Source organism: Phoenix dactylifera, chromosome 4 (genome assembly GCF_051530095.1).
Source record: "Phoenix dactylifera cultivar Ajwa chromosome 4, Ajwa_hap1_PhDact_Kaust_v1.1, whole genome shotgun sequence".
Classification (NCBI taxonomy): domain Eukaryota; kingdom Viridiplantae; phylum Streptophyta; class Magnoliopsida; order Arecales; family Arecaceae; genus Phoenix; species Phoenix dactylifera.
Window position 1 is genome coordinate 4,504,577 of NC_143193.1, and position 26,893 is coordinate 4,531,469.

General features: G+C 40.5%; 1 protein-coding gene across 2 annotated transcripts; it reads right to left on the bottom strand.

Annotated features, from left to right (window-relative positions):
- Window positions 1-1,252: 1,252 nt before the first annotated feature.
- Window positions 1,253-24,341, bottom strand: LOC103710828 (E3 ubiquitin-protein ligase UPL2-like). Of its 2 annotated transcripts, XM_008796727.5 has the most exons (17): window positions 24,138-24,341; window positions 23,836-23,969; window positions 16,881-16,976; window positions 16,591-16,794; window positions 9,876-16,419; window positions 8,577-9,670; window positions 8,115-8,417; window positions 7,831-8,038; window positions 7,298-7,563; window positions 6,932-7,224; window positions 5,483-6,599; window positions 5,251-5,397; window positions 5,040-5,120; window positions 4,116-4,341; window positions 3,862-4,001; window positions 2,970-3,076; window positions 1,253-1,911 (listed from the first exon to the last, which is right to left on the bottom strand). In XM_008796727.5, exons 2-17 carry the CDS (start codon window positions 23,929-23,931, stop codon window positions 1,809-1,811), a joined length of 11,025 nt encoding a protein of 3,674 aa, XP_008794949.4. In that variant the 5' UTR covers window positions 23,932-23,969; window positions 24,138-24,341; the 3' UTR covers window positions 1,253-1,808. The 2 variants fall into 2 exon arrangements, with proteins under 2 accessions (XP_008794949.4, XP_088575777.2); XM_088719651.2 differs by lacking the exon at window positions 16,591-16,794 and having other exon boundaries at window positions 24,138-24,329.
- Window positions 24,342-26,893: the final 2,552 nt, after the last annotated feature.

Sequence of the window (26,893 nt, forward strand, 5' to 3'; positions counted from 1 at the left end):
GTCCACACATCTTGCTCCTTGAGCCTTGAGTCCCTAGCTTTCAAAGAGGACAGGATGGTGTAGAAGTCTCAAGAATACTCCATTGTATGCCACCACTGAAAGTAGGTGAATCAAAACAGAAGCCCTCTTCTGAAGCTTGATTGTTTTGCAGCGAGAGCCAAATTCCCTTGTCCGTGCGCACACGTCAGAGTTTCTGCCTAGGGTTTTCATGCTTCAGTCTCTAGGGGTGGAAACAAGCCTAACACAATCAAGCTCAGCTTGTTTAGTTGTTTTATGATTGAGCAAAGCACGAGATTGCTTATTTAGTTCCGAGCCAAGCTAGATTAGCATATTTTATTATTTATATAGTTCAGAATAATAATCTGATTATATATTTAACCTCATAAAAATTACAAAATAATATTTTTTAGATAATAAGTTGAAATATTATAATGTATAAATTATTTATATAATTATATATCTATCTAATTTAAGCCGAGCTTGAGGTAGCTGGAGCCTATGCTGGTGTGCCAAGTTGCCAACCCTAGTTTTATGTTGATTTCGTGCTTCAGGCAAAGTTTTCTTCTCTTCATTTTCTTTTCTCTGTGAGGATACCGCCCTCACTCCGCAAAGTTTCATCCATCTCCCACCTCTTAGCAAACCAAACTGAGAATCCAGAATGAATGCTCAGGCCGCTAAGACAGCTTTCTCAGAAAACAAAAGATTCATCAGGAGATCGCTGAAGCTCGTCTGTTCATCAATACAGCCAACTTTTTTTGGACACCCGGATACACAAGAGGTGAGAGGAGCTCACCCAACAACAGGTCCAATGGCAAAAGTTTCCTGAATTAAAATATCCCCGTTTGCCGGCGAACTGAATTCAGGAGACGCCACCAGAGCTAGAGCAACATACAAGTAAAATCCATCCAAACATAACATTCGCATCAATAATGGATGGCTGTCGGCGGCCCTCTCCAGTTTGCAAATGAACTGGAGACAGATCCTGAATGTAGGTTTTCATACCCACCCATTCCAAGCTGAAACAAATCCAGGAAATATTACAAGCTGAAAGCCAATTGAGACAGATGACCAACATCCATAGGTAACAGAAGATCCAAAACCACAACATCAAAACCATACCAGAATTCCATCGTAGCCATTAAACCATTGACCTGTACTGCAGATAGAGTACATGCCCATATCCACATTTTAGCATTGCTAATTCCAAAAGTAAACACCACGTCAAAAAACTGAAATCTGATAAACACACCCATTTCTTGTAATATACCATATATATTGCACCAAGTGTATTATAATAAAGGAATATATATTTGTCAATTCTTAACAATAGAATTGTAAAATTCACAAAGATTAAAACGTTGTATAAATTAATAATTCAAAGATAACAACTTATATAAGCTATCTGAAAAAAAAGGGAGTATACCAAACCTATGGTGCACAGTAACAGCTACTGTTAAAAGTACCGACTTAAGGACATTAGACTCAAAGCTGTCCTGTCTCAGATATGGGTCACCAGCAGCCCAGGCAACCTATCCCCTTGACCTGCAATTTAAAAACTCGCAGAAGTTTTGGAAACAGATTGGAGCTTCCATCACGTAAATCAGCATATGCTTCAACCCACATCTGCAGCTTCTAGTTCTGGGGAAAAAACTCCAGGAGACTGTACCAGATTATCTGATGCTAATGGAGAATGACCGAAAAATGATAGAGCTCTATTACCAAGGGCTGGGCCAGGTCAGCAGTGGCATGCTTATCTCTTTTCAATACAGTATCTGTACAATTTCACGACACACATGCTTGTGACCCTGTCAACCAAACCCAAACCCTTCATTAGCTTCATGGACAGCTAGAAGCAACCTCTCCTGTAGCTGTTCCTTGGAGGTGTACTCGGGCAGGTCTAATTGGTTGAAGCTGCACCAAGAAAAGCAGAACAAAGATAAGCAAGACAGACAAAAATAAACTCTGTTAACACAAAAATAGAACCACAACTACATGCTCCAACAACCATGATGCATGCTTAAGAGAGTCATTGCAGAATGACGGCTGAGAGACCAGCAGTAGCCATGCCAGGGGAAGTTAGCATAAACATAGACCTCACCAGTTCCCATGGTCTGCCGTACCGGTCGGTACGGGTCGGTACCGGCCGGTACATACCGGTACCGGATCCTACCGGTAGGATACAGCTACATATTTCGGTACCGAACCGTACCGGCGCATACCGGCATGTACCGACCGGTACCGGTGCATACCGGCACGTACCGACCCGGTACGTGCCCGTGCCGACCTGGTGCCGACCCATACCGACCAGTCCGTACCGGCTTCAATTTTTTTTTTGCTTTTAGCTTCATCGGTACAGTACCGGTTCGGCTCGGTTTGGTTCGGTACCGTACCGGTACTGATGCCCACCGGTACATCGGTACAATCGGTACCGCGTACCTTGCCAGTTCCATCTTTAAGTAGAAGCTTTAAATCTGACGACTGACTTTAAATTAGGACTACTTTAAGGTCCAAAAAGTGAACACCACGGTCCATGACAGTAGAAAAGGAGCAGCTAAACAACTAATTATTATTGGGTTCAATTGTATGAGAAAAATGATTCGATAAACCATGAAACCAAGTACATCATAGAAGAGCGCAGAGTGACCCCTGACTTTCTGATTTAAGATTGCCGCTGTTATAACATGGTAGTTGACATAGCATGTTGGCAGCTGGAATAAGAAAAACAACTTCCCATAATAAACGAGAATGGTAATGATATGGCAGGCCTTTGTTTTTTATGTCAACAAACCATGTTACTGTCAATGTCTTTCAGCATTTATCTCCTGCTATTCATAGTCCTTGAGGTTGAGAAAACCCCAAATCTAACAATACCAATGTTTAACTAAATCCTGAGGTAGAATTCAAGATACTCCTGCTGGGATGGTTCACAGCTACACAAAACTAAGAGGCCAGTAAGAAGAAAAGCATACCAGGTGTGAGCTGAAGGCAGATGGTGGGGGCTTCCATATGCCTTGTGTATCTGAAACTTTTGTGCGCCTGAGATTCCTTGGAGGGCACTGAAACCTTCCAATGGGACCTGCAGTTCAAGTAAAAATGTTAGCAAGCCTATGACAATATCTTCAGCACATCAAGAAAATGCAGACCAAAAGCATGCTCCAACATGTGTATTCCGCCTACATGAAAACATAAATTTATACAGTTCAATAATCATAGGTATTTAGACTACATATGACATTAGGGCCTTCAGTGAAAGCTTCCTACTGTTGTGAAGCCTCTACTAATACACACATCCTCTTGATTTTATCTCCAAAGAAAATGTTTAGGAGCAACAGAAATAGAAGGTGCACAAATACCCAAAAAGAGATGTACATATGAATTCAAGTCAATAACAACAAGACATCATACCCATACATCAAACATTTGTATTAAACCACCTAAACACACTACAAAAGCCATATACTAGTTAACAATGATGATGGATTAGAACTTCACAGTCAACATATCTGATAGTTGATAATAAAGTTGATGACAATCAAGATTGCCTTGTTGGCATAACAGCAGAAAGGAAAAATATATATTAAGAACCTAAAATATTTTTTTAGGATGCACCTGTTTAATGTCTGAAATAGATGCACCACAAGTGCTTCAGAGAATGGCATGCATGACTTGACAAAGAAGGAAGCACAAGTTGCTGTCCAACAGGCATCTAACATTTGTGCATATAAAATATCTTCCAATGCTCATTAGCAATATAAGCATATTTACAAACAAATCATTCTGTATATTTATTAGCTGTCAGAATGGAGCCTCCAATGACAACATATGCTACTCAAGACAAAGGCTATTACAGAGGGAAGGTACCTTGGAGGTGCCAGTGACAAACTGCAGGAATCGAGCTTTATCCTCCTTGCTGAATCCCTGAAGCACTTCCCAGAACCACTGAATGACAGGTGATGCATTGCTGTAGCCAAAGTACTCGGTATTCGCTCTCAAATCATCCACTGAAAGGAGTGGAATCAGACCCACGATAAGAAAAACTCAAAATAAATAATAGCATTAATCCATATCATCTGTGATACCATAAGCTTCAAAATATGATCCAATTAGCAACTCACAATCAATATCCGGAAGTCCACTGATCAATAATTCTAGCTCTTTGTCATTGAAAATGGATATCAAATCCCGAGGGATCAACTCATTGAAGCCTTCCATAAATGCATTTATTTGGGGCCTAATGGCAGTTGTTAGCCGATGTTCTGCTAACCGATCTACATATTCATGCTTATTTTCTTCAGTAACCCTGATATTACGCCCACCAGGAATCAACTCACAATCAGTTACCTGCACAATAGCATATGATCAGCCAAGAAACAAAACAAATGGAAATTAGCAAGGCATATTATACGTGTAAAATATGATATGTCAGAACTGCATGTTACAAGTTGAATACTATAACAAATGCAAATTAAGGTGGAATTGAAGATGTCATATCAACACGGAGTATTACAGCAAATATCACATCATTTAATAATAAATGGTTTTATGCAAATAATAATAAATGGTTTTATAAGCGTGCACGAAAAGATTTAGGTTCTTTGCATGTGCAAAGACCAATAGACCACAAACAGGTTGGCAGGGTTCTTTCATATGGCTTCTGGAGAAATTCCCAAGTTTGGTACTGGTGCAGGCAGACATATTTTATATGCAGATATAGAAGAAAGGAGCAGTATAGAACAGAGGAAACAAGAAGAAATCAATAAATATGGGTAAACATTTTGATCATCTTTAAATCAACAATGAAGATTTTATCCAGCAGGGCTCCTGCAAGTACTTATGTTTTCATTACACATCTAGAACACCATCTTAAAATTCTACATGTAGCCATAATTAATTCTGTACTTCATGCATTGTTTTTCATTATATGCAAATAGATTGACAGATGAACACAATATATATAGTGGGTATCTTCACTATCTCCTGTGCTAGCCTCCTAGCAATATCATTACGTGAAAAAAAGACAAATATGCAGGAACAACTACCTCAGACTTCTCATACAATATCAGCTTCTCCTCATCAGCATCTATGCTGAAAGTAAGGTCCAAAACATCACTTTTATCATTCTGCAATTACAAGACGACAGATTACCCCTAATTCAAAGATGAAATAACCAAATTCAAAATAAAAGTTGAAAAAGGGTGAGAAGCAACATTAATTTACAAACCCCAAAAACAGAAATGGAAGACAGCATACCTCAAGTATCCACTTTAGGCTCTTATAGTAATCAGGATCAACAGCCTCAATGTCATGATAAGTAACCTTCACCCCAAGAATGTGCTTGTAGAAAGATCGAGTAAAATGAACGTCTAGAAGCTGACCATCAAAGAGTGCTTTACCAACCTGCAGGAAATCAGACATCATTAGGCTTAAACATAAGTGAAGGATAGTTTGCAAATAAATTCTTTTTATAAGCAACAGCACCCACCACTCTTCCTACAAACTTGAAATATGAGAGATGTTCTGTTTGGTAGACAGAGTTGGGATTTGGTTGAAATGTTGACTCATTGCCCACCGTTGTGAAAAGCAGGGCACCCTTGTCAAATATTACACGAGATAATAACTGATACCATTCCCTGGTAAGCCCGCCAGCATCAATACCTTCTTCTCTTTGGAAATGAACAGTCAGCCTCCCCTTCAGATCTTGAGGTGATCTCATTCGCAGTTGGTTATAGGAGTCTTCAAGTATGTAGGCTCTTCTCACTGAAATCCTCACTGGATTGTGATGATGGTCATGTTGATGTTTAATTTTTGATCGGAAATAAGCACGTTTATTGTCAAAATCTATGAAACGTGGAACTTTTAGCATAAGAGAGAATGACTTTTCGAGCAATCCAGGGTTCTGCCGAACGAATGCATTTAACAACTTTCTGTGTTTCTCGGAGAATTTAACAAAAGCAACATGTTTCTCATCAACATTTTGATAGGTTCCTGATGATTTCTTTCCACTAGTCGAAGTTGTGGAATCTTCAATATCAGGAGAAGCTGTGGCAGCAAATTCTTGAACTGCTTCTGATTGTCCAGGGAATAACTTTTCACATGTCACAAAGAATGATTCTATATATGGCAAGATGTTCTGTGTACCTGCTGGTAGTGGAGGGGCTACACCTGCAGCTGTGGATGCCAAATTCCCAGAAACAGCAGCCAAATCTGACTGGGATTCTGAAGAGCTTTCAATTTTGCTTATGCAGTTGCTCAACTCTACCCACAAGGATTCCAATGCTGCATTTATATCCCATATCTGAGACAAAGCACTTGCATATTCTCTGTCAGGGAGAAGCCCAGGATCCTTCTTCTCATGTAATGCAGCAACAAGAGAGCTCAATGCCTGCAAAACTCTCAAGATTGCAGTCCCGTTGGTAGAAGATGTGCTAAGAACAGCCTTTTCAGCATCCACATACAAGCGTAATTCATTCAGTGCACATAAAGTCAAATTTTGCAATGAAATTGCAAGTTCCGTAATGAATAAACTGCAATAGCTAGGAGCAACAATCACTATCTTTTTCAACACCTCAGCCACAAGAACATATGCGTTATCAGACAAACTGCAAAAGACCACAATCATCTCAGTCATGACAAAGAAAATGAAATGTGAAGCTACAAGACCCAAGAAATATCTTAAAGCCATGCTTATTAAAAATATCGGACTTTTGGAGACCAAAAAGAGACAATATATAAAACTAGTGAATATTATAATAAATCAGTCATGCAACTAGAACTGCTGATTAAAATTCCTACTCAGTGACTGGGAAATGCATGCACAAGCAGTTCCCTTCATCACATTCACATCCTAGATTATAATGATCTATGACATTGCATCCTTGCATCCTTCATGCACATCACTAAAACAACTTAGACTAGAGATTGTTCATCATACCCTTCATGTGCAAGCAATGAGCAAAGAAGTCGCAATTCTGCTTGTGGTAGGCTCAGTAGAACAACTCGTATGCTGCATTTATTGTTTACAGCAGACACAGAGTTTCTGTTGGAATCCTCTGCCTTGAATGATTTTCCATTCCCACCAGCAGACAATCCAACAGCATCAGTATTCATCAGTTCATCTTGCATGGTGCTATCAGAAGATGGTTGATCAGGAGACTCTCCGGATTTATTAGATACACCAGAGTCATTTTCAGCATTAACCATGATAACTTCAAGAAGATTTAACAACTGAAAGAAAGAAGGTTCAAAAGATAAGAACCAGAAATTTTCAGAAAAATTACAGCAAATAGTATTCAGTTACCTGTTCAAGATGAGCTACGCTCCTCATGTACAATGGCTGATTCAAGAGACTCAAAAGCAGGGCAATAGCAAAATCCCCTTTTTTATCTTCAGGTTTATCTTCTTCCATAATAACAGCCTTACCATGTCCTTGATCAGAAGCATCTGCTTTATGCAGAGGTGGCTGTGCCAACTCAAGATGAAGCAAGAGCTTCGCCACATTCAGATGATGTCGGGCCAAGTATGTCAAAGTTTCTAGGATACGACGGGACACTATAGGAGGCACTCCTATACATTTAACCAAACAGAGGGTGAACAAAGAGCACATTAGCTTACTCATGAGTACAAACTGATACCTTTTCTTCTGACTCTCATTTATCAAGAGATCTTAACAAGATAGAAACATAACAGATCATAACAAGCTTTTACTAATCAAACTCGGAGTTAAGATCAAATAAAACAATTTGAAACCTAAACTGGACAGAATATAACAGAGACAGCCATGAAGCAGTTTATGAAAATTGTTAAAATAATTCAAATGCAAAAGCAACATACCATTTGAGAATTGAGGACGGGAGTAAGCAATGTAACTCTGACAACCATACAATCGATAGAGTGGTTCAGCAGCATCAACTGAATTATCAGTGGCGCCCCGCAGATCAAGCATAAGCATGTCCATTAAAATTTTCACTAAAGACATTCTAGTTTCATGATGAGCACAAAGATTCAAGAGAAGCCTTTGTAATTGACCTTTATATAGAGGCTGTGAAATCAAATGACAAACTGTCATTCACATTAGAGTTTGAGTGGAGCTCGAGTAACAAGAACCAAGTCGTTACCTGAACAACACGAAGCAACCTGATCAAAGTTTTTAGAGCATCTGTATCCACCAGAGGGGCCCCATCAGCTTCGATCAACTTGCCAGCTGCAGACTTGCGGGCAACATCACCAGTAATTCTGCCTAGACTTGACCCAATAGTATCACCATGCCTAGAAGACTCACCCCGACGATTTCTCGAGTTCATGCCAAAAAGGGTGCCACTATAACGCCGATGAGCAAATCTTTCCCGCAACATATTTGCTTCAGCAACAAGTGCAGGTGTCAAAGTAGCCAGTAGAGTATCTGGGGACGTTAAAAGCACCTGAAAGCATATGATGGAACCATAAGAGCATGAAGACATGTCATTGGACATGACTTATGTATGTCATTAAAGCAATAAATTAAATTCAAAGCCACTAAACCGCAAGCACCATTCAAAGCGGATCGTCACATAATTACATTAACATCACACCATGCCCACCTCTTCTCGTATTTCTGAAGGAAATGTAGCAATTATTGAAACAGCATCCATTTCAACAGGTTGCCCCTCCAGTTCTTGTGATTGTTGTAGCCTTTGAGCACGTTGTTGTGCTAGGACCTCTTCTCGAATATCAGGAGGAAGTGCAGCAAGAAATTCAGGATCAATCTCTCCAACAGTTTGAGAATGCTCACTGGAAGTTTGTGTCACTTGATTCTGTTGTGAAGAAAGTACTTCCGCTCGCAAATCCTCAGGAAGAGCCTCTAAAAATGTAGGATCAATTGCATCCGTATCAACATTTCTATTGGGTTGCTGCTCTTCATGTGGACCACTTTGACCAGCTTCTTGACTTGGAGGATGTTGTGGAAGCTCGCTGACACTTTCCAGAGATGTATCCCTGCTACCTATTGGCATTGTACTTCCTAAAGACCTTCTCACCCGAGTGGATGGCTGCAAGTCACCCAAAGGGAGCCTATCTGCAGGGCCTTGCCTTTCTCCATCATCATGCCCATCAGCACTTCCTATTTCCACTTCCAAGCTACGAAGGCTTTCCCCTAAAGTTGCACCACTTCCACTGCTTGCCTGGCTCACTGCTTCCACATCTCGTATAGCTGCATCACTGCGTTCATACTGCATGTCATCAACTTGCTCGTTTGCATTCGATGTTTCTCTTTCTTGAAGTGCAGCAACATCAGCAGGTCCAACTCCACCATTTCCAGTGCCATCTACCACAGAACTAGGAGAAGGGATAATCATATTTTCATTATTTTCACCGCCTCCTGTGATTGTTTCTTCTCTTAATCCAGCATCCAATCTCTGTAACTGGTTGGGCTCATCTTTTTCTTGAGGGTTGTCTGTAGACACATTCTGATCAGAAGGTTGGACAGGTGTAGGCCGCCTCAACTGGGAAACAAGCAACTCCTCAATGACTGGAGGCACTGCAGGTGCACTTAACCCACCATGTTGCTGGCTATCATCTAACCACATATTGAATCGATGCCGCCCATGATGTCCACTTCTCAATGATCGGAAAATTGCATCCGACCGAGAAGTACTCTCATGATTTCTATCTGAGAAAGCCATATCAACTGCATTCTCTGAAGAAAAAATGTTGGTACAAGGCAATCATCAAGTAGATATATCATAAAACTATGTCTCTATTATTTAGCTCCATGAAACTTTTTAAGTTCCTTAGTTCTATGCAGTGATAGATAAAAGGAATAAATTGAAAAAACCACATAGAGATTAAAAAGTTGAGCCTATAATCAAGCAACAATGCCAGCGTAGTCCAAAATAACTCACCTGTTTGTCTTTGATGAACGAAGTGCCTGAATGAAGACGGATCCTCCAAGAGTGGATGTTCAAGATGAATACCATGATCACCTGCTCTTCCGAGAAGATTGTATATAGATGTGGTACGACCTTGTCGTCTTGAGCCAAATATGTCAAGAGGCATCACACCTAGTGTTTCTCTAGAAAAGTTGTTCCCACCAAAAACTTCAATGTGATCAAAAACATTGATACCATTAAATCCCTCTTCTAGTCGTAGTATAACTTCATCATCATCCTCATCATCATCATCGTCCTCTTCCTCCAACCCATCCTCATCGAACTCTTCATCATCAACCTCATGTTCATCCTGATCTGTATCAGGATGCGACATCTGATGGAGATCATCTTCCTCCAAATCAATATTGTCCTCATCATCCTCATCAACTTCATCCCCATCATCCCCCGACATATCATCATCTTCATCGCCCATTTCATCCTCTGCATTGCGTGGGATATCAAATCTGATCTCCATAGGTGACATACCATTTTCATTGCCTGCACCATCTTCAGAAGCTTCATGCATAAAATCATCTTCAGATTCACGAGCAAACCCCCCATCCAAATCCCGATCATGATCCATATCATCTGTAATAGAATCTGAACTGCCTGAATTTTGAGCAGCATTAAAAGATTCCACATGGCCAGACACCCCTTCAGTATGATCATGCTGGGATGTTGTTTCCAGCAATTGGAATCCACCGCCACTACTATAAGTATAAGATGAGTCTACATGATTCTGATCAGAAGCAAGCTTCAGAGAGGTGTCTCCCTTTGCAGCATTAAGATCAGCAGAATGAACATATTCCCTAGAAACAGTTTCCAGAGCTTTCACAATTCCTGTAACAATCTTTGGTGAGTCAGCATGATCCAAGTCCAAAATTTGGAGAGTTCGTGTCAGTGACTGAACCAACCCAACATCTATGAAGGTCGCTGAAGCTTCCGCTGAAATAAATGTGCCAGTAGGTGAACGGGCAGCAAGGATATCATTAAGCAGGTCAACAAATGCATGCATACTAGAGTCTGGATAACTGCAACCACTTGATGAGTCAATAAAGTTATTAAACACATTACTGATTTCAGAAAAGATCCTTTTACGCCCTTCTGTAGAACGGATGGACGAGGCCACCAGAAACTGGTTAGCCCTGGTAGCTAACTTATGCCTCCAGTCTCCATCTGCTTTTTTATCCTTCTTGTGGATCCCTGGGTATGGCAGAAACTTGTGAAGAATATGTTGAAGTATTCCACCGGAGCTGTCGGCAGATGAGCCACGTACAGGACGATGGAAACTACTAACTTCAACATCCCTACGAAGCAAGACATGAATTGATGAAGTGTAAGTCAAAAGTATTTCTGTCAATAACTTCAAGATGAAGGCAGTCTTAGCAAGAGAAGCTGAGGCCTCCTGGCTAGCAATTTTGCTGTCTTCAGATGAAACAGCAATAGCTTTTCCTTTCCCTTTGGCTGAAGTGCAGTCAACATCCATGTCTGCTACCGATGGGGTACCAGGAACACCATCAAACTGGTCCTCGACCTTCAATGACGGAACAAAAGTTACAATCAAATTCAAGAGATGCTCTATTGCCATTGTAAAGCTCTGAGGAGATTTCCGGTGGGGTTTTGTGTTCTTCGCATTTGAATCTGGTAGCTTACCATGTCCACTACCTGGAGCCATTGGATTCACGTCCCCTGCAGTAAATTTTCCATCAGCAGCTGGGGACTTGTCTTTCTCTATTGCCTTGTCTTTCTCTTTCTCCTTGGACTTCTCTTTCTCTTTCTCACGATCTTTCAACAGCACAACATATGGCCTGTCACCCACCATCTCAATCTGGCATACAGCATGAGCAGCTTTCATAAATACTACTGGGTCCCTAGAAATAACAAAGGCCAAATTTTGGACAAAATTACGTGGTGCAACTCTGGCACTTGAATGAAGAGTGTGACGTATCTCTGACTCCATAGCCAGCTGAAGAGTGTGGGGATCTTCTAAAATGTGACGGACTATTGCAGATGCCACATTGTTGAATCCAGAGAATAAGCTACTAGTTGGCAAATTAAGCAATGCATGCAAACCTCCAGCATCAAGGAAACCAACAGCAACTGAATGAACTTTAGTCAGCGTTGCACACAATCGAAGCACCACATGCATGGTATAAGAAGGTAGTTGATTCTGTATGCATCTACAACATATCTCTAATAGCCTCTTCTGATCCTGCATATCCAAAAGCCCAGTGATTGATCCCAGAGTGGACTGTGAATCCTTTCCCTTGCTCTCACCAATCACCACAGGAGTCTGGGTATTCGGATCATCCTTTTTCAGCTGCTCCAAATTTGTAAATTCTGAAGTCAATTTTGGATCCACCCGCAACATGCGATCAATAGAAAGAAAACATACAGTCACCCACTTTGGAACCTGGGACTTCTCACCAACCTGCAAGCCCAGGTTCCACTCTGAAAGCAGATTCAAAGCAATCTTTACCAGGCCTGCCTGAGAGGCAAGTTCTCGTGCTGCCACATCTTCATGAAGAATTAATGATAAGACATGAAAAAGTGCAGACAATGTGCTGCTGTTGAATGGATCAGATGCCATAGGACAATGTTTTACATGATCAATGATGAAATTGAGAACCTTTGACCGGTATTGGCCATCATTTTGTGAGGAAATCATCACAAGGAGATCCCGAACAGGGAAAGCTATAGGCTCCTTCACCTGCAGAAGTCTAATGCAAGCAGATAAAATTTCATCGACAGGAGGCAATTGGACTGACTCCTCTTCTTGGTCAAAACTATTAGAAATTGCAGCTTCATCTTCCTTTGAGGATGCATCAGAGTTCCCTAGGGACATGGCAAGAGCTCGAGCAAGTTCAGCATCTTCTTGTGGTTCTTCCGGATGTGAAAATAACCAATCAGTCGCAATCTCAACACTATTTGTTCCCACCTGCCTCAATGCCTCTTCAGCCCTAGCCCGAGAAAAGCCCATCTCAACAATCATCGATATTGCTGATTCATCAGGAGGAGGACCACTTAAACGAGCTCCAGCAATGCCACTGACGTTCCTAACTTCAACCCCAGAATAAACATGCCTCATAATGGAGATCATTGTACTAATGAACTCCGTATCGCATTCAGCAAAGTGAGGGTGAGTCCAGATAGGAAGTACAGTCTTCAATACCTTCAACTGAAGAACCTTCACAAATGCCTCAGCATCTTGAGGAAATGGAACATCTCCATTTGCAATAGGTTGCTCAAGCAACTGTTTTGTGGAGGAAGATAAGATGAAAGATGAGGTCACAAGGTGGTCCATAAGAGTACCATAGTTGGCCAAGGGACCATATAGCCAAGAATTATCCACGTCCCCCTTCTCTTCTTTAAGGCTTTTATCATCAGTTTCCATAGGAGAAGCTGGCACCCGGTTAACTGCAAAGAGCAACTGACTGGTAGCTTCAAAAGTTGTTAAGATGGCATGGATGACCCCACGACCATAAAAGCAATTTAGCATGATTGGATTACATGACTCTGGCCTGTCTGATAGAATCCCATCAATAAAGGCAATGACCTTGCCAAGGTAACGACATTTTGTGGATATGGAGATTTCCATGTTCGGACTTGCATGCCCTCCAAAATTCAAGTGCTCCAGCACAATTGCAGCAACTGTACCAACAACAGATACGCCAGTTGTGGACACATTTATAGGATTGTTCTCACGACGAGAAGCAAGAAGCATTGCCTTTCCCAGCTCCATAAACAGATGGCTGATATGATAAGAAAGCGATCTCATCATCTCACGGCAGGAAGAATAATATGATCTCTGCTTGTCTTCTTCTGCTTCCATTGTAGCATTGGCATCTACAGAATTGGAAGACTGTGAGTGGGAACCAGATGCAAGTCGTAAAGTTGAATGGCCATCCATACCAAGTCTTTGCAAACCACTAGCAGCACGGCCAAGATCACGATATATGCTAATAAGGTCAGAAACTTGTGACTCTATACTCCACCCAGACACTCTTCGTCTCAGTAATGGATCAAGATACTGCCTAAAAGAACTGAACCTTTGCTCATCAGATTCACTTGCTTCTGCTTCCGACCTTTTCGCCTCGTTTACAGAATTCGAAGACTCAGCATCTGCATCAATCTTTGAATCTTCGTAAAGGGCAACTTGCCACAATACTTCCTGATGAACCCGTCCAAGATCTTCTAAAACATCCCTACTAGCATCTCCAAATTCTGTAAGTAATGCACTTATCCAGCGGTTATCTTTTGATGCAGCAAGGAACAGAATAAATTCAACAACAAAAAGTGAAGAAAAGATTCCATTATCTGGTGTAGACTTGGGAGCCAATAAAAATGATCCAGCAACTGAACTGAATCCACTCAGAGCTTTCTTCAAATGCTCCCTCAGAGAAGAGGAGAATGCATGTGCCAAAGGTGCAGAATGATGCAGAGTAAAGCCCTTAAACACAATGCTGCTATGCAAAGCAATTGGCATCCCTTCAGACGACTGTGTGATGCTGGGCTGCAGTAACAGTTTCAACAATTTTTCTATACCTCCCTTCTCCACAAATAATCTACAAGTTTCAGAGTTTTCCGTAGTCCGTTGAACAAGGACCATAACATGAAAGATGCATAACTGCACAAACTGCTCATTGCTGATGCCATCAGCAGCTGAGTCCATGGCACCCACCAAATCATGTCCCTTGTTTAACTTATTGTCAAGATCTGTTTCCATGACAGTGTTCTCATCCAAACTACCAGAAGGGTCCTTGCATTTGTCTTTTCCCATAGAGGCAAGTTTGTTGATGATTTCAATGATTATATCAACACCAGTGCTTCTTAGTGAAGAAACATGACGAAGAAGCTCCTCCACAGCATTTGCTAAAAGAACAACACCTTCATTCATTGCCACCAAATATTTCCTGGTTGTGAAAGTGTCTACAAGAAACTGCAATGCAGTAGTTTCCCTAACTGCCTCCAATCCTTTAGCATTGAGGCAAATGGCACCAAGACCATTAGGGACACATATGAGTGCTTTGGAAGAAGGAAGTATCCCAGAAATCACTGACGACAGAAATGAATCTGGAAGACCAGATTCATTCAAAACAGGAAAGCACGTTGGGTCCTTGTGAATAATTTCACTCATAACAGTTACAGCCGAAAAATAAATATCTCCTCCAAACTTATTCACATTGTGAAATATCAAAGATAAAGAAGCAGGCAATGAATTATCATGGGAGCTCTGCAACCTTGTAGAATTTGCTGGGGAATATGTAGCAGAACCAAGTGCCTTGAGCAAAGCTTTGATAAGCCGCTTCTGAGAATAAACATGATCTTCATCAGATTTTAAATCACCACTGATCATTGTGTTGCTATTCTCACCAACTGTACCAATAACTCTATGAACTTCAATCTGCAGCCTTTGAGCCAAAAGCTCCACCCCACCTAAGTCTTTGAACAAGGATACAGCTGGACTACTGTACTCCATCAACTTTTGAAGGGTCTTCACTGCTGAGCAGACAAGATGAGTATGGGCAGGATCAGAGTCCTGTAAAAGGGGCAAAAGAGGGGGAACCATTCCCGACCCCCTTATAGCATTCCCAGAACTTGAAGATGATAGAACATGAAGCAGGAAAAACTGTAGAAGAGCATCAACAAATAATGGAGTCGAAGGATCACCAGGGTTACTAAGTGACAAGACAGCTTTTTGAAGTATACTTAGAAGCACCATACGATTTCCACCAGCAGAAATAATAGTTGAGCTGCTCAATATTCTGGCACGTTCATGAGATGATGCATATGCGGCTAATTGTGCTCCCAATGCAACCATGGCAAGTGCTCTTATAGTTCCAGGGACAGAGTCTTCAGAACGAACAAGCCTCATCAGCTCATTTGCATACTCGGGCTCATTTGCAAAGAAAGACACAAGTTCATCTTGAGCATCATTGGATTGTACCAGAACAATGAAAGCAAGTACCATGATTCTGCTGTACAACCTACATGTTCTAAGGGAATGGAGGGCATGAGCATATCTAATTCTTGTAAGCAATGAGAACCTGTGTTCTGGAGGTACATTGAATTGGTCAGTACACTGCTTCAAAATGATTAGATCATCCTCCTTCCGGAGATGAAGATCTGGGATATGTATGACACACATGTTGGATGACTTGCTTCTGCTGGTTTGCTCAGTGTCCTGGGAAGCAACCATATTATACTCAAAATGGAGGGTTGACCCCAAATGGTATTGAGCCCCAGGACACTTATTTTCCACATCAGATGGGAACAGGCACAATCCGTCATGCTGGTTCCTCTCATTTGCCACAACACATGAATGTAAACCCAAACCTTCTTCTTTGCTTCCCCAGCCCTGGGCCAAAGACAGACAACAGCTGTTAACAGAGCCACAAGCAATCAGTTTCCCGCTCACATGTATCTTGGAGGGATTTATCTTCACCAACGCAGAAAGAGTCTCCAATGCAGCAATTAGAATCTCTGGATCTGTAGAGGCAAGCAGAAGCCTGAAATGCTGATTCACAAAGAACTTGGAAGTGTCAGACCAAAAACCAATGCTCAATCCAAGTAGTATGTAATTCCACTACAAGAGTATGGGTAAGCACATTGTGTATAATTTTACTCGAACTTTGATTACGAATTAACAAAACAGCAAGATGGTGCACTATATGGATCTCCAGCTTACCTCTAGACCGCCAAATGAACTCTTGTTGTGACAATTTTCCAAAATAACTTGCATAACTCTTAAAATTTGCATAACAGAATGCTTGGGAAATGGATCTTCCTCTGAAATATTATCAGATAAAAGAAGATCTTTCCTACAAGAGAGATATGTCTTGAAGTATGTATCAAAATGCATAAAAAGCGGCCTCCAGTGATGAAAATTACCCTAAAATCAAATCCACAAGATGAGATCAAGAGAGCAAAAGTAAACCAAACAAGGCAGGTTCAGTGAAAAATAAAATTGTGCTGCACCTTATTGTACTCCCAATGGAAGCCCGAAAGAGGTATAGCAATATCATGTAAAGGAGTCTTAATCACCCTATCAATAAATGCTTTAACTTCTGGTGGCTGCAAATATCAAAACAACATAAGAGTACATTAACAAATTGTTGGGATCAATTCATTTGAAAAGAAAACACTTACAGGAACTTATTCCAATTCCCAACAACTCAAGATGCATAAATATAATGCCATGGGAAAAAAGAAATAACAAAAATAATTTATATTTCTGGTTAATTGCAAAAATTGTCATAAAACACAGGAAACACAAAGTAGTTCCCAAAGATTCAGCAATTGAATGACACTTAATATCATACAGATGAAGATCAAAAATTACAACTTCCAACTGACCATCGTTTCCGAAATTCCATCTAATTTTTTTATAGGCAAGTCCACTCAGAATAACATATAAACAATGATAAAGAAGATAAAAGATGTAGCTATGGCATGTGACAGGGCCAGCCAATCATCAATAATAAAATGTCTATATGAAATTATCAATGTAAGTCACTTACATGTGAAGCCTTACATTTAAAATCAGATACATCTGCCACCAACACTCAGTAACTTCTTCAAATACAAGAAAACATAGTACTTTATTCAAATTAACACAAGGGTTCTTAAAAGAAAAGAAGAGTGCTCGCTAAAACTTGATCATGCACTGCGAATAAAGTCTAACATACAAGAAGATGGATTTATAATAGTAAATCAACCTAAATTTTAATCATCAAGGCAATATTTGCAATTTAAAATTTGAGTTTTAATGGATTTTTGCAATACTAGCAAATAAGGGCAAGGAATTAATTAGACTTTGCTCTATAATTATATATCAAAGCTCAACCAATAAAATATGAGCAAAATCAAGATACATCATGTATTTATATATAAAATACTCTCCATGGATGATTTAAGTAAATTAGCAATACCTCGAGTCCCCCCTCAAACTCCAAACATATATAATATTTAGGTTAATCAGCTTATAAAAGAAAATGCAGAAAAAATGAGAACTTAAGGTCCTCAGAGAATGGCCCATAATCATAAGCAGTACATAAAATTCCAAATCCTCACTATTTAGTTATGAAATGTCAACAATCAAAATCTACTCAAGGACATAGCTCTAATACAGCCAGCATCTACTTAAATCAGAATCCTTTGTAAGCAACAAAACCCCAACCAATACCTCCTCTTAACTAACAGAACCTCCACTTCCAAGTCTTCCTTAATACAAAAAACACTTGCATGGTGATCAGACCCACAGAAGTATTAAACAGAAAGCTTGGGTAGCCCTCGAACTAGAGTACATCCGGAAATGTGGGAGTTAGATTCTGAAATAGTTACCCCTACTGTCATTTGTAGAGTCTGGTGCTATCTAATCAATCAGGTTCCACTCTGTGAATGCCAGACAACATTTCTCAAGTAGTTGAACCTATTTTTGTTCATAAGACAACCGCTTTGGTTGGGAATCAGGTTCCATTTCATGAATTCTAGACAACCCCTGCTGCCCCCAGGGAAAAAACAACAAAAAAAGAAAGAGGATTCCCCTGTTGTGGCACTAAATTGAAGGTTCAGACAAACTGTGTAGAAAGGCAGAGGGGGAGATCAGAATCTTACAAGAACTGGATCTTGGATACCTTTAATCTCATTAATTAAATTGTAAAATAATGTATTAAATATAAAACTAGTATGATTATTTTATTATACCCATCAATGAACAAAAATTAGATCATTGAGGAATAACATGCAATCAAATGAATAGGACAGGCCAATGAACATAGGCAAAAACAACCAAAATACTTAGATCAAAAACCAATTATCCTATCAAGTAGCCAGTTACATTATTTTTTATTCTACTAAAAATAATTAACTAATTGTTAGGATTAGGTCTTCTCTGTATTGTAAGACTTTTTCAAAAAAAAAAAAAAGGAAAAAGGGAGCAAAGACAAAGATATGCTCCTTATTAGCATATTTTCCAGAAAAGTGAACTCGCTAAAATGCTTATTGTAGTTGATCAGATTATGCTGCCAAAATGCTTATTGTAGTTGATCAGATTATTCCTTTGCTATGATTTCTTTCTGTTTTAATTTTATTGTCATAGCTCATTATTTTTCATTATTTCTCTGCCTCCTCATCCTTACCTAGTTGATTTGAACCTAATAAGTCATTTCTTTGTTTATCAGATAGCTGATATTCAACCTAGCTGTGATTCTATCTAAGTTATTTAGCTCCACAAATAACATGTCAGCATACAACTCATCTACATTAATATACAGTGGCTCCAATTGGAGAGGGAAAGGGAAGCCATCTTTCAACCTCTTATTTCTCACAGACATAAAGGGACTGTTTGGAGCCTTGTAGTTGAAGCTATACTACACTCACATCACATCACAACTAAAGTGGCAGTAGTTGACTTAAAAGAAAGTTCCCTTGTGTTTTGGAGGGATTTTAGGGAAAAGAGGGGTGTTTTTGACAAACGTTCGCTCGAATACTTTGCAAATGGATACCAGTGAGCACTCGACATACATGCAGATGAGGGTTTCTGGATGAAGAGGTCAGCATCGAAGCTGCTGGTGGCAAGGGCCTAGACCTGGGTGCCCATGGGCAAGGGAGCAGGCAGCTACGCAAGCCTTGAGACGAGCAGAGAAGGTGAAAAAGAGGGGGCTGAGGGGTTGGCAGCAAAGGAGGAGGAGGTGGAGTGGAGGAGGAGGGTGATGCGGTGAAATACGAGGCAGAGCAAGCAGCCATAGACCTCTCGAAGGTGACAAGTGTTGACAATGGCATCGAGGATGATGATGAGGGACTTGAGAGCAGGGTAGGGAAAGGAGATGGGAAGGGAAGGAGCAGGGGGAGGAGAAGCCTGCTATAGTAAAATTTGAGGAAAAGGCGGCCATGGTCTCCTTGAGATGGTGAGAGATGCTGGCAGCATTGATGATGGCGATGAGGAGGGATTTGAGAGCAGGGCAAGGGAGAAAAGGGTAGGGGAAGGAGGAAGAAAGAAAATCATGTTTTAATCAAAATACCAACAAGAAGAAAGAAGTGCATGTGCAGAAGCAAAATTCTAGCATGCCATCAATATAAGATTTCGGCTATCAAATATTAATGTAGTTACAAGTTGCAGCTAGATTGCTCACTTTAAAAAAACCATGGTTCCGTATAACATCAGAGCTACTAATTGTGAGTAAGGTTGGAATTGGGCCGCGCACGCACAAGGCTCATTGGATCAAACCCGAAAGGGTTTAGGCGCGAATTTAGGCTGAGATATTAAAGCCCAAAATATACTTCAGCCTATCCCAAGCCCGTCCTGAAGTTTGACCCAAAGCATGCTCCGGTCCGGGCCCAATCCCAAGAATAATAATATTCATTAAACCCCAACCAGCTCCCAATCCCCTACCCCCACTTCCACCCCTCCCCCATCTCTCCCTCTTGATCTCTCTCTTCAAAACCCCTTCTAACACCCCTCTCTCTCTCCCTCCCCCTCTCTCCCTCCCCTTCTCTCTCTCAATCTCTCCATCTCACTCTCCTCTCGCTCTAAATCTCTCCATCTCACACTCCTCTCGCTCTCTTCTCTCCCGGACTTTCACTCGATCTCTCTCCTCCTCCGCTTACTCTCTATCTTAGGTCACTTGTCTCTCTCAATTTCTCTCTCCCCTACGCTTGCTCTTTGTCTCCTCTCTGTCCCCATCTCTTTCCTCTCCACTCTCTCTCACTTTGCACCCCCCCTAATGGGAAGGAGGTGAAAGGCAAGTAAAGGCAATGATGCTTCCTTTCTAAGCTAGATTAAGATTTGGGACCAGCTTGGTTAGATTGGGCCCATCCAGGCTTCAGGCTAGGCTCAAGTTAGGGCTCGGGTCATGTTCGAGCCATAGGCTAAAAAAATATTTCAGACTCAGGTCTAACCTAAAGCCCAAAACATCCTCTCCAGCCAGGGCAATATCAGACCTAGCCTAGACCAATTCCAACCCCTTATAAGATTTGTTTAGCTATAGTGTCACGATTATATCCATGGGGTGGACAGATTCAAAAAAGCGGACAAGAATTGAAGTAATGACTAAACAACATAAAGTGTCCGACAATGAGTTTTTCAAATTTTATATACCAAGCAGATAATTACGATCAACACTTTCATATATTTTTCAGCATCAAAAATTTTCCTAGTTTATTGAACAAACACCCCACCCATTTTTAATCCTTCAAATTAGATGATGATGGAACAGAGTGAAAGAAAAGAATATGAGAGCAAATATGTAACAAATAATTTAAGTACACTAACTAATTGGAAATTAACGCATTAAGAAAGAAAATACAAACTCCTTTGTCAACTTGACAACATTAAAGTAGCATTACTCATTCAGGTTCTATGCAAGAAATGGAGTGAAATATCAGCCAAAAGGAATGTCAAAAACTCGAGTACATGGCAAAATTGAAGTGTGAATTATGGCCCAAAAGCCAATATCAAAACTTGAATCTAGATTACTTAGCAAAACAAGCCCAAGCTGACTTAGAGTTCTGCAGCATAGACATATTAGCTTCATAATTAAATCACCAGTACACAGATAATTACATCTTATAATATATTAACTAAAGCACCTAGACCATAATAGTTCAAGTAAAAGAAATGCGGAATTCCACATGCCCTTTAGTACCATAACAAACCAGATCAGATGTCTTCATTTATTTACCTATTCAAATATATGACTTGGCAAGCATCTTTCCGATGAGATATGAAGATTTCACTAATAACACAGCTTTCAGAAAAATTTAATTTGAGGTTCAAATAAAAATCTCAGTCGACAATAATATCCAACAATTCAGTAGAATGACAGGACATGGACAAGAAGCCTTTCAATATGTTGTAGTTAATTGTCAAGATCATATTATTAGTCATAGAATAAGATCCACATTTGTCTCCTCACAAGAAACCAGCACTCTCCTTTGAATGTATGCATGCAGCTTGAAACCCTTCTCCATGGCCGTTGATGGGGAGACCACCTTTCCTCACAATGACTGCGTATTTTTATCTTTATGTCAATATAAACAAATTGAAAGTTTACCCTTTCTTTATATCAAGGTCGAAGGAACCAGTACCAGTTTCCCGGTGGGACGGCTCGGTACAGGCCCGCGTCGTGCCGGGCTGGGCCCATACCGACACAGTGAACAAACGGAAGAGAGGCAAAACAAGAGAGGAAAAGAGAGAGAGCGGGGGAGGGAGGGAGAGGACGCTGAAGGAGGAACGAAATAGGGGTCGGTCGCTTAAGCGGCCTTCTTCCACGGCGCCAGCCCCTTTGCGGGCTCCGTTGGCTCTCTACTGGTGTCCCTTCCTCCCTCTCCCGCTCTCTCTCTTTCTTTTCTCTCTCGTTCTGCCTCTCCCAGGGGTTGGCCGCTTAAGCGGCCCTTCTTCCCTGGCGCCGGCCCCTTTGCGGCCTCCGCCGGCATCCTCTCCCTCTCACTCTCTCTTTTCTTCTCCTTCTCCGGCTTCGGAACGCGTCCCGATTTCTAAGCCGGAACCGTACCGGTGTCACGAGTACGGTTCGAAACAGGCAGAACCGGCCGGTTCGGGTCGATTCTAAGCTTTCTATATGTTTAAATGTGTGCTTGATATATGTTCCCAAGTATTAAAGTGCCAAAATGATCTTTCACTCCTATCAGAGCTACCATTTATTTTGATAACTGTCCAAGGGATAGTCACCAGTATCTGAAAGTTGGGGATAGCCAGAGAAAAGGGATTGTAAATGCAAAACCAAACAATCTTATCAGTAACCAACTGTGATAACTTGTGCAGGCGTGTGTTTAGTACCACATCAGTTATTCACTGAGTAAATCTTAGGTAATTATACAGAACTAAAGAATCCAAAAAAATACCTTTTGACTAACCACTTTAGGTGAGGTCTTGGGTTGTTATAAATTGTATCAAAGCGGACCCGGCCTATGACTCATGTGGACTAGGAAACGCTGCAGTATGGATTTATTGTGACTAAATACAAACCGATCGTAGTACTTGTAATTAGATTTAAATAGATTGGATCTTTAGCATAACGAAGATATCAGGGCTTAAACAAGGAGAGTATATGAGCACCCATGCAGGTGTGTGATTAGTCCCACATCAGTTATTCGCTGGATAGATCTTAGGTACTTATACAAAATCAATGAACCCAAATAATACATTCCAGCTAGCCTTTTTGGATAAGATCCTGGGTCGTGATACCAACCTACTAGCAAGCACAGCAATAATATTAGGAAACGGAAAGAAAAAAAATCTTTCCCTTCCAGACCGGTAATGTAATTGGATGCTTCCTTTTTTTTCTGTTAAATGGGCTTGAATAAATAAATGATCTAGACCTAAGGGAAACAATTTATGAATGAGTGCTCTATATGCTGCCAATATTCGACAGAATACTTGAACAAAAACACCATATAGAAAACACATAGTCTGGAATTTATATACTGGCATTCCTTTAAAATCACAGTCACAAAAGAGTAATGGTCATAAAGCTCTGAATCGATCAAAAAGGGGACGGTATCATGACCAGTCATCCCAACCCACCGACCAGCAAACCATGTTCTGTTCTTTTACATTCAGCAAGATTTTGCTCCCATCCCCCACAATGAGAATCAAAACCTAATCCCAAAAGAAGATCCCAAACTCCCAAAAGCACAGAACATGCATGTACAACTAATCAAAACGTTTATTTTCAACAATCAGCCCAAATAACAATAACCCCCCAAAATTAATCCATCAAAAAGACCAACTCCCATCCAACAAAACACTAAAAAAAAATCACGCAGCCAAGTAAACTAACAAAGTCCAGCACCATTGCACAGAAACCAATCAGACAGAAAATTTCCAATCTAAGCACCAAAAACAAAATGCACAAAAGCAACAGAAAAAGGAATAAAACTAGCATCTGGATCAAGATAGGCGATTAAAACTCACCGGCTCGGACTCCAATTTTAGGGCGGGGGAGACCGGCCTCCCGCCCGATAAGATCTGCTGAAGCCGCAGAGGAAAGCTCGACCAGTGTCCCGCCATCGCGAAACCCTCTCTTCAAGCCCTTCTATATCCACAATCTACACATATAAAGAGGAGGCACCAAAAATCAGCAAAAAACCCTCAAAAACAGCAGAAAAAACGGCGAGAGAGATCGAAACAGCCATCCGTCTACCAAGGGAACGAGGGATGAAATAAGTAAAACGGAAAAAAAAAGGGAAAACATAACCGAGAAGAAGAAGACGAACCTGCGATTGGAGAGGGAGGAGGGTTCTCGGGAGGAGGAGGCAGCGGCGGCGGCTGCGGCGGAGAGGAAGTAGCTGAGGCGACGACGCATACGCATCCGACGGACCACGGACGATGAGCGGAAGAGTAGAGAGAGCGAGCAAGCCAGAGAGAGAGAGAGAGAGAGAGAGAGGCAGAGTTGAATAAGGAACGGCACGAAAGAAGCCAATAGAGAAATTATTTATAAGAGGGAACGATAGGCTGGCAGAGCAAAGCTGCGCCGGAGCGGTGCGGCCCGTGCGGGGGAGTGCTCACGTGAGAGTCACGCGATGGGTTAGATAGAAAATTACAATTTCACCGTTCCCTAGTTTGAGCGATTTTCGATCATCCTCTTTCCTTTAACGGCTCGTTTGGTTCGCAGGAAAAGGAGGGGGAAAGTATGGTCAACGGAAAAGTAATGAAATGCCTCTTGTTTGGTTGGAGTTTTCAAAGGAGAGAGATGGGAAAGTTGTATTCCCATGGGAATATGATTCCCACATTTCATGGAAAAGTCTTTCCCATGAGAAACATGGGAAAGTTACTTTCCCATGAGGTGGGAATCACTCCTTTTTTATTTTTTCCCAAAAAGACCCTTCAGCATTAAAGAAGCATTAAAGAGGCATTAAAGACCTAATTTTTATTAAGGGCATAATAGGAATTATACATAACTTTCCTAGGAAAGTGGATAGTCAACCAAACATAAGCACTTTGGAAATTTGTCACTTTCCCATGGTTAACCAAACATGCCAAAAGTACTTTCCTAGGTATCCTCTTCCTAGGAATCTGATTCCCAGGAATCATATTCCTAGGAGGAAAAATACTTCCCGCGAACCAAACGAGCCCTAAAAAGTTTCAACGGGATTGAATTACCAAACTGATCGAACGTAGTCTTGGGAAACACGGCACGTTGTTGCAGAAGACAGAAATACCCTCTTCCTCTCCATTCTTATTCGATGTTGGGTGGCAAATAAGTCGAGCGGCTCGCGAGTTGCACAAGCTTTGCTCGGCTATTACTGAGCTCAAGTTAAGCTCAACAGTTTTTTGAGTCAAGCTCAAGTAGCAAAATACTCGACTCAAAAGCTCACGAGCTTAGTCGAGTATATATACATATATAATATTTTATTTATTTAATATGATATTTTAAAATATAATATTATGTTATATTTTGTTTTGACCCTTTTTTTTAATTATGATCAAGGCTCAAACTCAAGCTCGAGTATGGCTCAGTTGATATTCAAGTCGAGTTGAGTCGATCTCGAGTATTTTTTTTTTCAATCGATTCGAGTTTTTGGTTGAATATTAAGGCTCGATCAATCTTAAGTTAAGTTTCGAGCTCGCGTATTTTGAATTAAGTCAAGCTCGAGCCTCTAAATGCTTGACTTGGCTTGGCTCGATTGTATCCCTAATCTAGCAACACTTTGGCCATCCTACTTATCTCCCAACTAGCATCCTGAGAGATCATCTGGCCCCTTCTTCGAGCCATGAAGAGCGCATATCCCTTCTTAATTTGAATAGTAAGCAATCTATTTCTAAATTTCTCCTTAAAAAAATGAATTTTAGATTATATTTAGTGTTGTTTTGTTGTCTTGAATTTTTTTGGACTTGTTTGACCAGTATAAACTATAACCTAGAGTTTATGTTTAATATGCATGCATTTATTCATATATGCTTTTTCCTTATGTTTAAGCTTTAATACAGTTCTTCATGCTTGGGTCATTGAGATTTAAAGCTTTGTGATCCATCTTCTGATATTTGAGTGTAATGTGGCTGATAATCTCTCATGTTTTCTATCTAAAATTGCTTTAAGATAGATTTTAACTCTTTGCATATGCTCTCCTATGACTGTTTTAATGTTCACTAGTACTTTTATAGTTCTAGTACTTAAGGTTTTGTGGTCACTCTGTTTATAGTTATTTACTGGTTAAAAGAACAACATTGGTTAAAAAGAACAACATTTGTTGGGGTACCCAAAAAAAGTGTTCTGATTTTTTTTTATGCCAAACTAATTGACAAAAAGCCAGTTGGCTTAAGCATAGATGGTCAATTACACACTTGCTGACATGCTCAAAGGAATCAATATAAAACCTCTTAGACCTTTGTAAAGCACTAGGATATTACCACATTAATGTTTAACACAAACTTTTCGGTTGCAACTTCCACACTATTTATATTTTTTCTAAACAAACAAGTGTTGAATTTGTCATATGGATTGGTTGGAAGGAAAATGTTGGCTGAGGTTGCTTGCTTTCTCCTTTTTCCTCTATTTCACTTGGCCGAACTCATAACAAATATGCGATAGTTTGCAATTTGTGATTCTTTTTGACTCAAGACCCCTTCATCCTCGACTTGAGAATGACACGTCTATGGTATTTTTCAAAATTTTAATCTAAGGGCAAATTTCTAAACAATCCAACACTAAGTTCTCGCCGTCCAAATACTCAAATCAAAGATATTCTAACAACATTATCTTATCAAGACACTCTAATGGGAAAGATTTGCCATCAAAATGGTCGAGAAGGAGCATTCTACTTTGTGTAGCTTTTAGAAAAATGACTATATAACTTGCAAACATGTGGAATGGAGTTTTGTAAAATATGTTAGATTCCTTACTTGATGCCCCTACCAATAAGTATAATGTTGATTATATTTGAATATATAAAATAATTATTAAAGATTTGGAATTGTGACCATGTGTCAAGCGAGCGAGGTTGTTTTAGTGAGGGCTTTAGCATAGCACTTA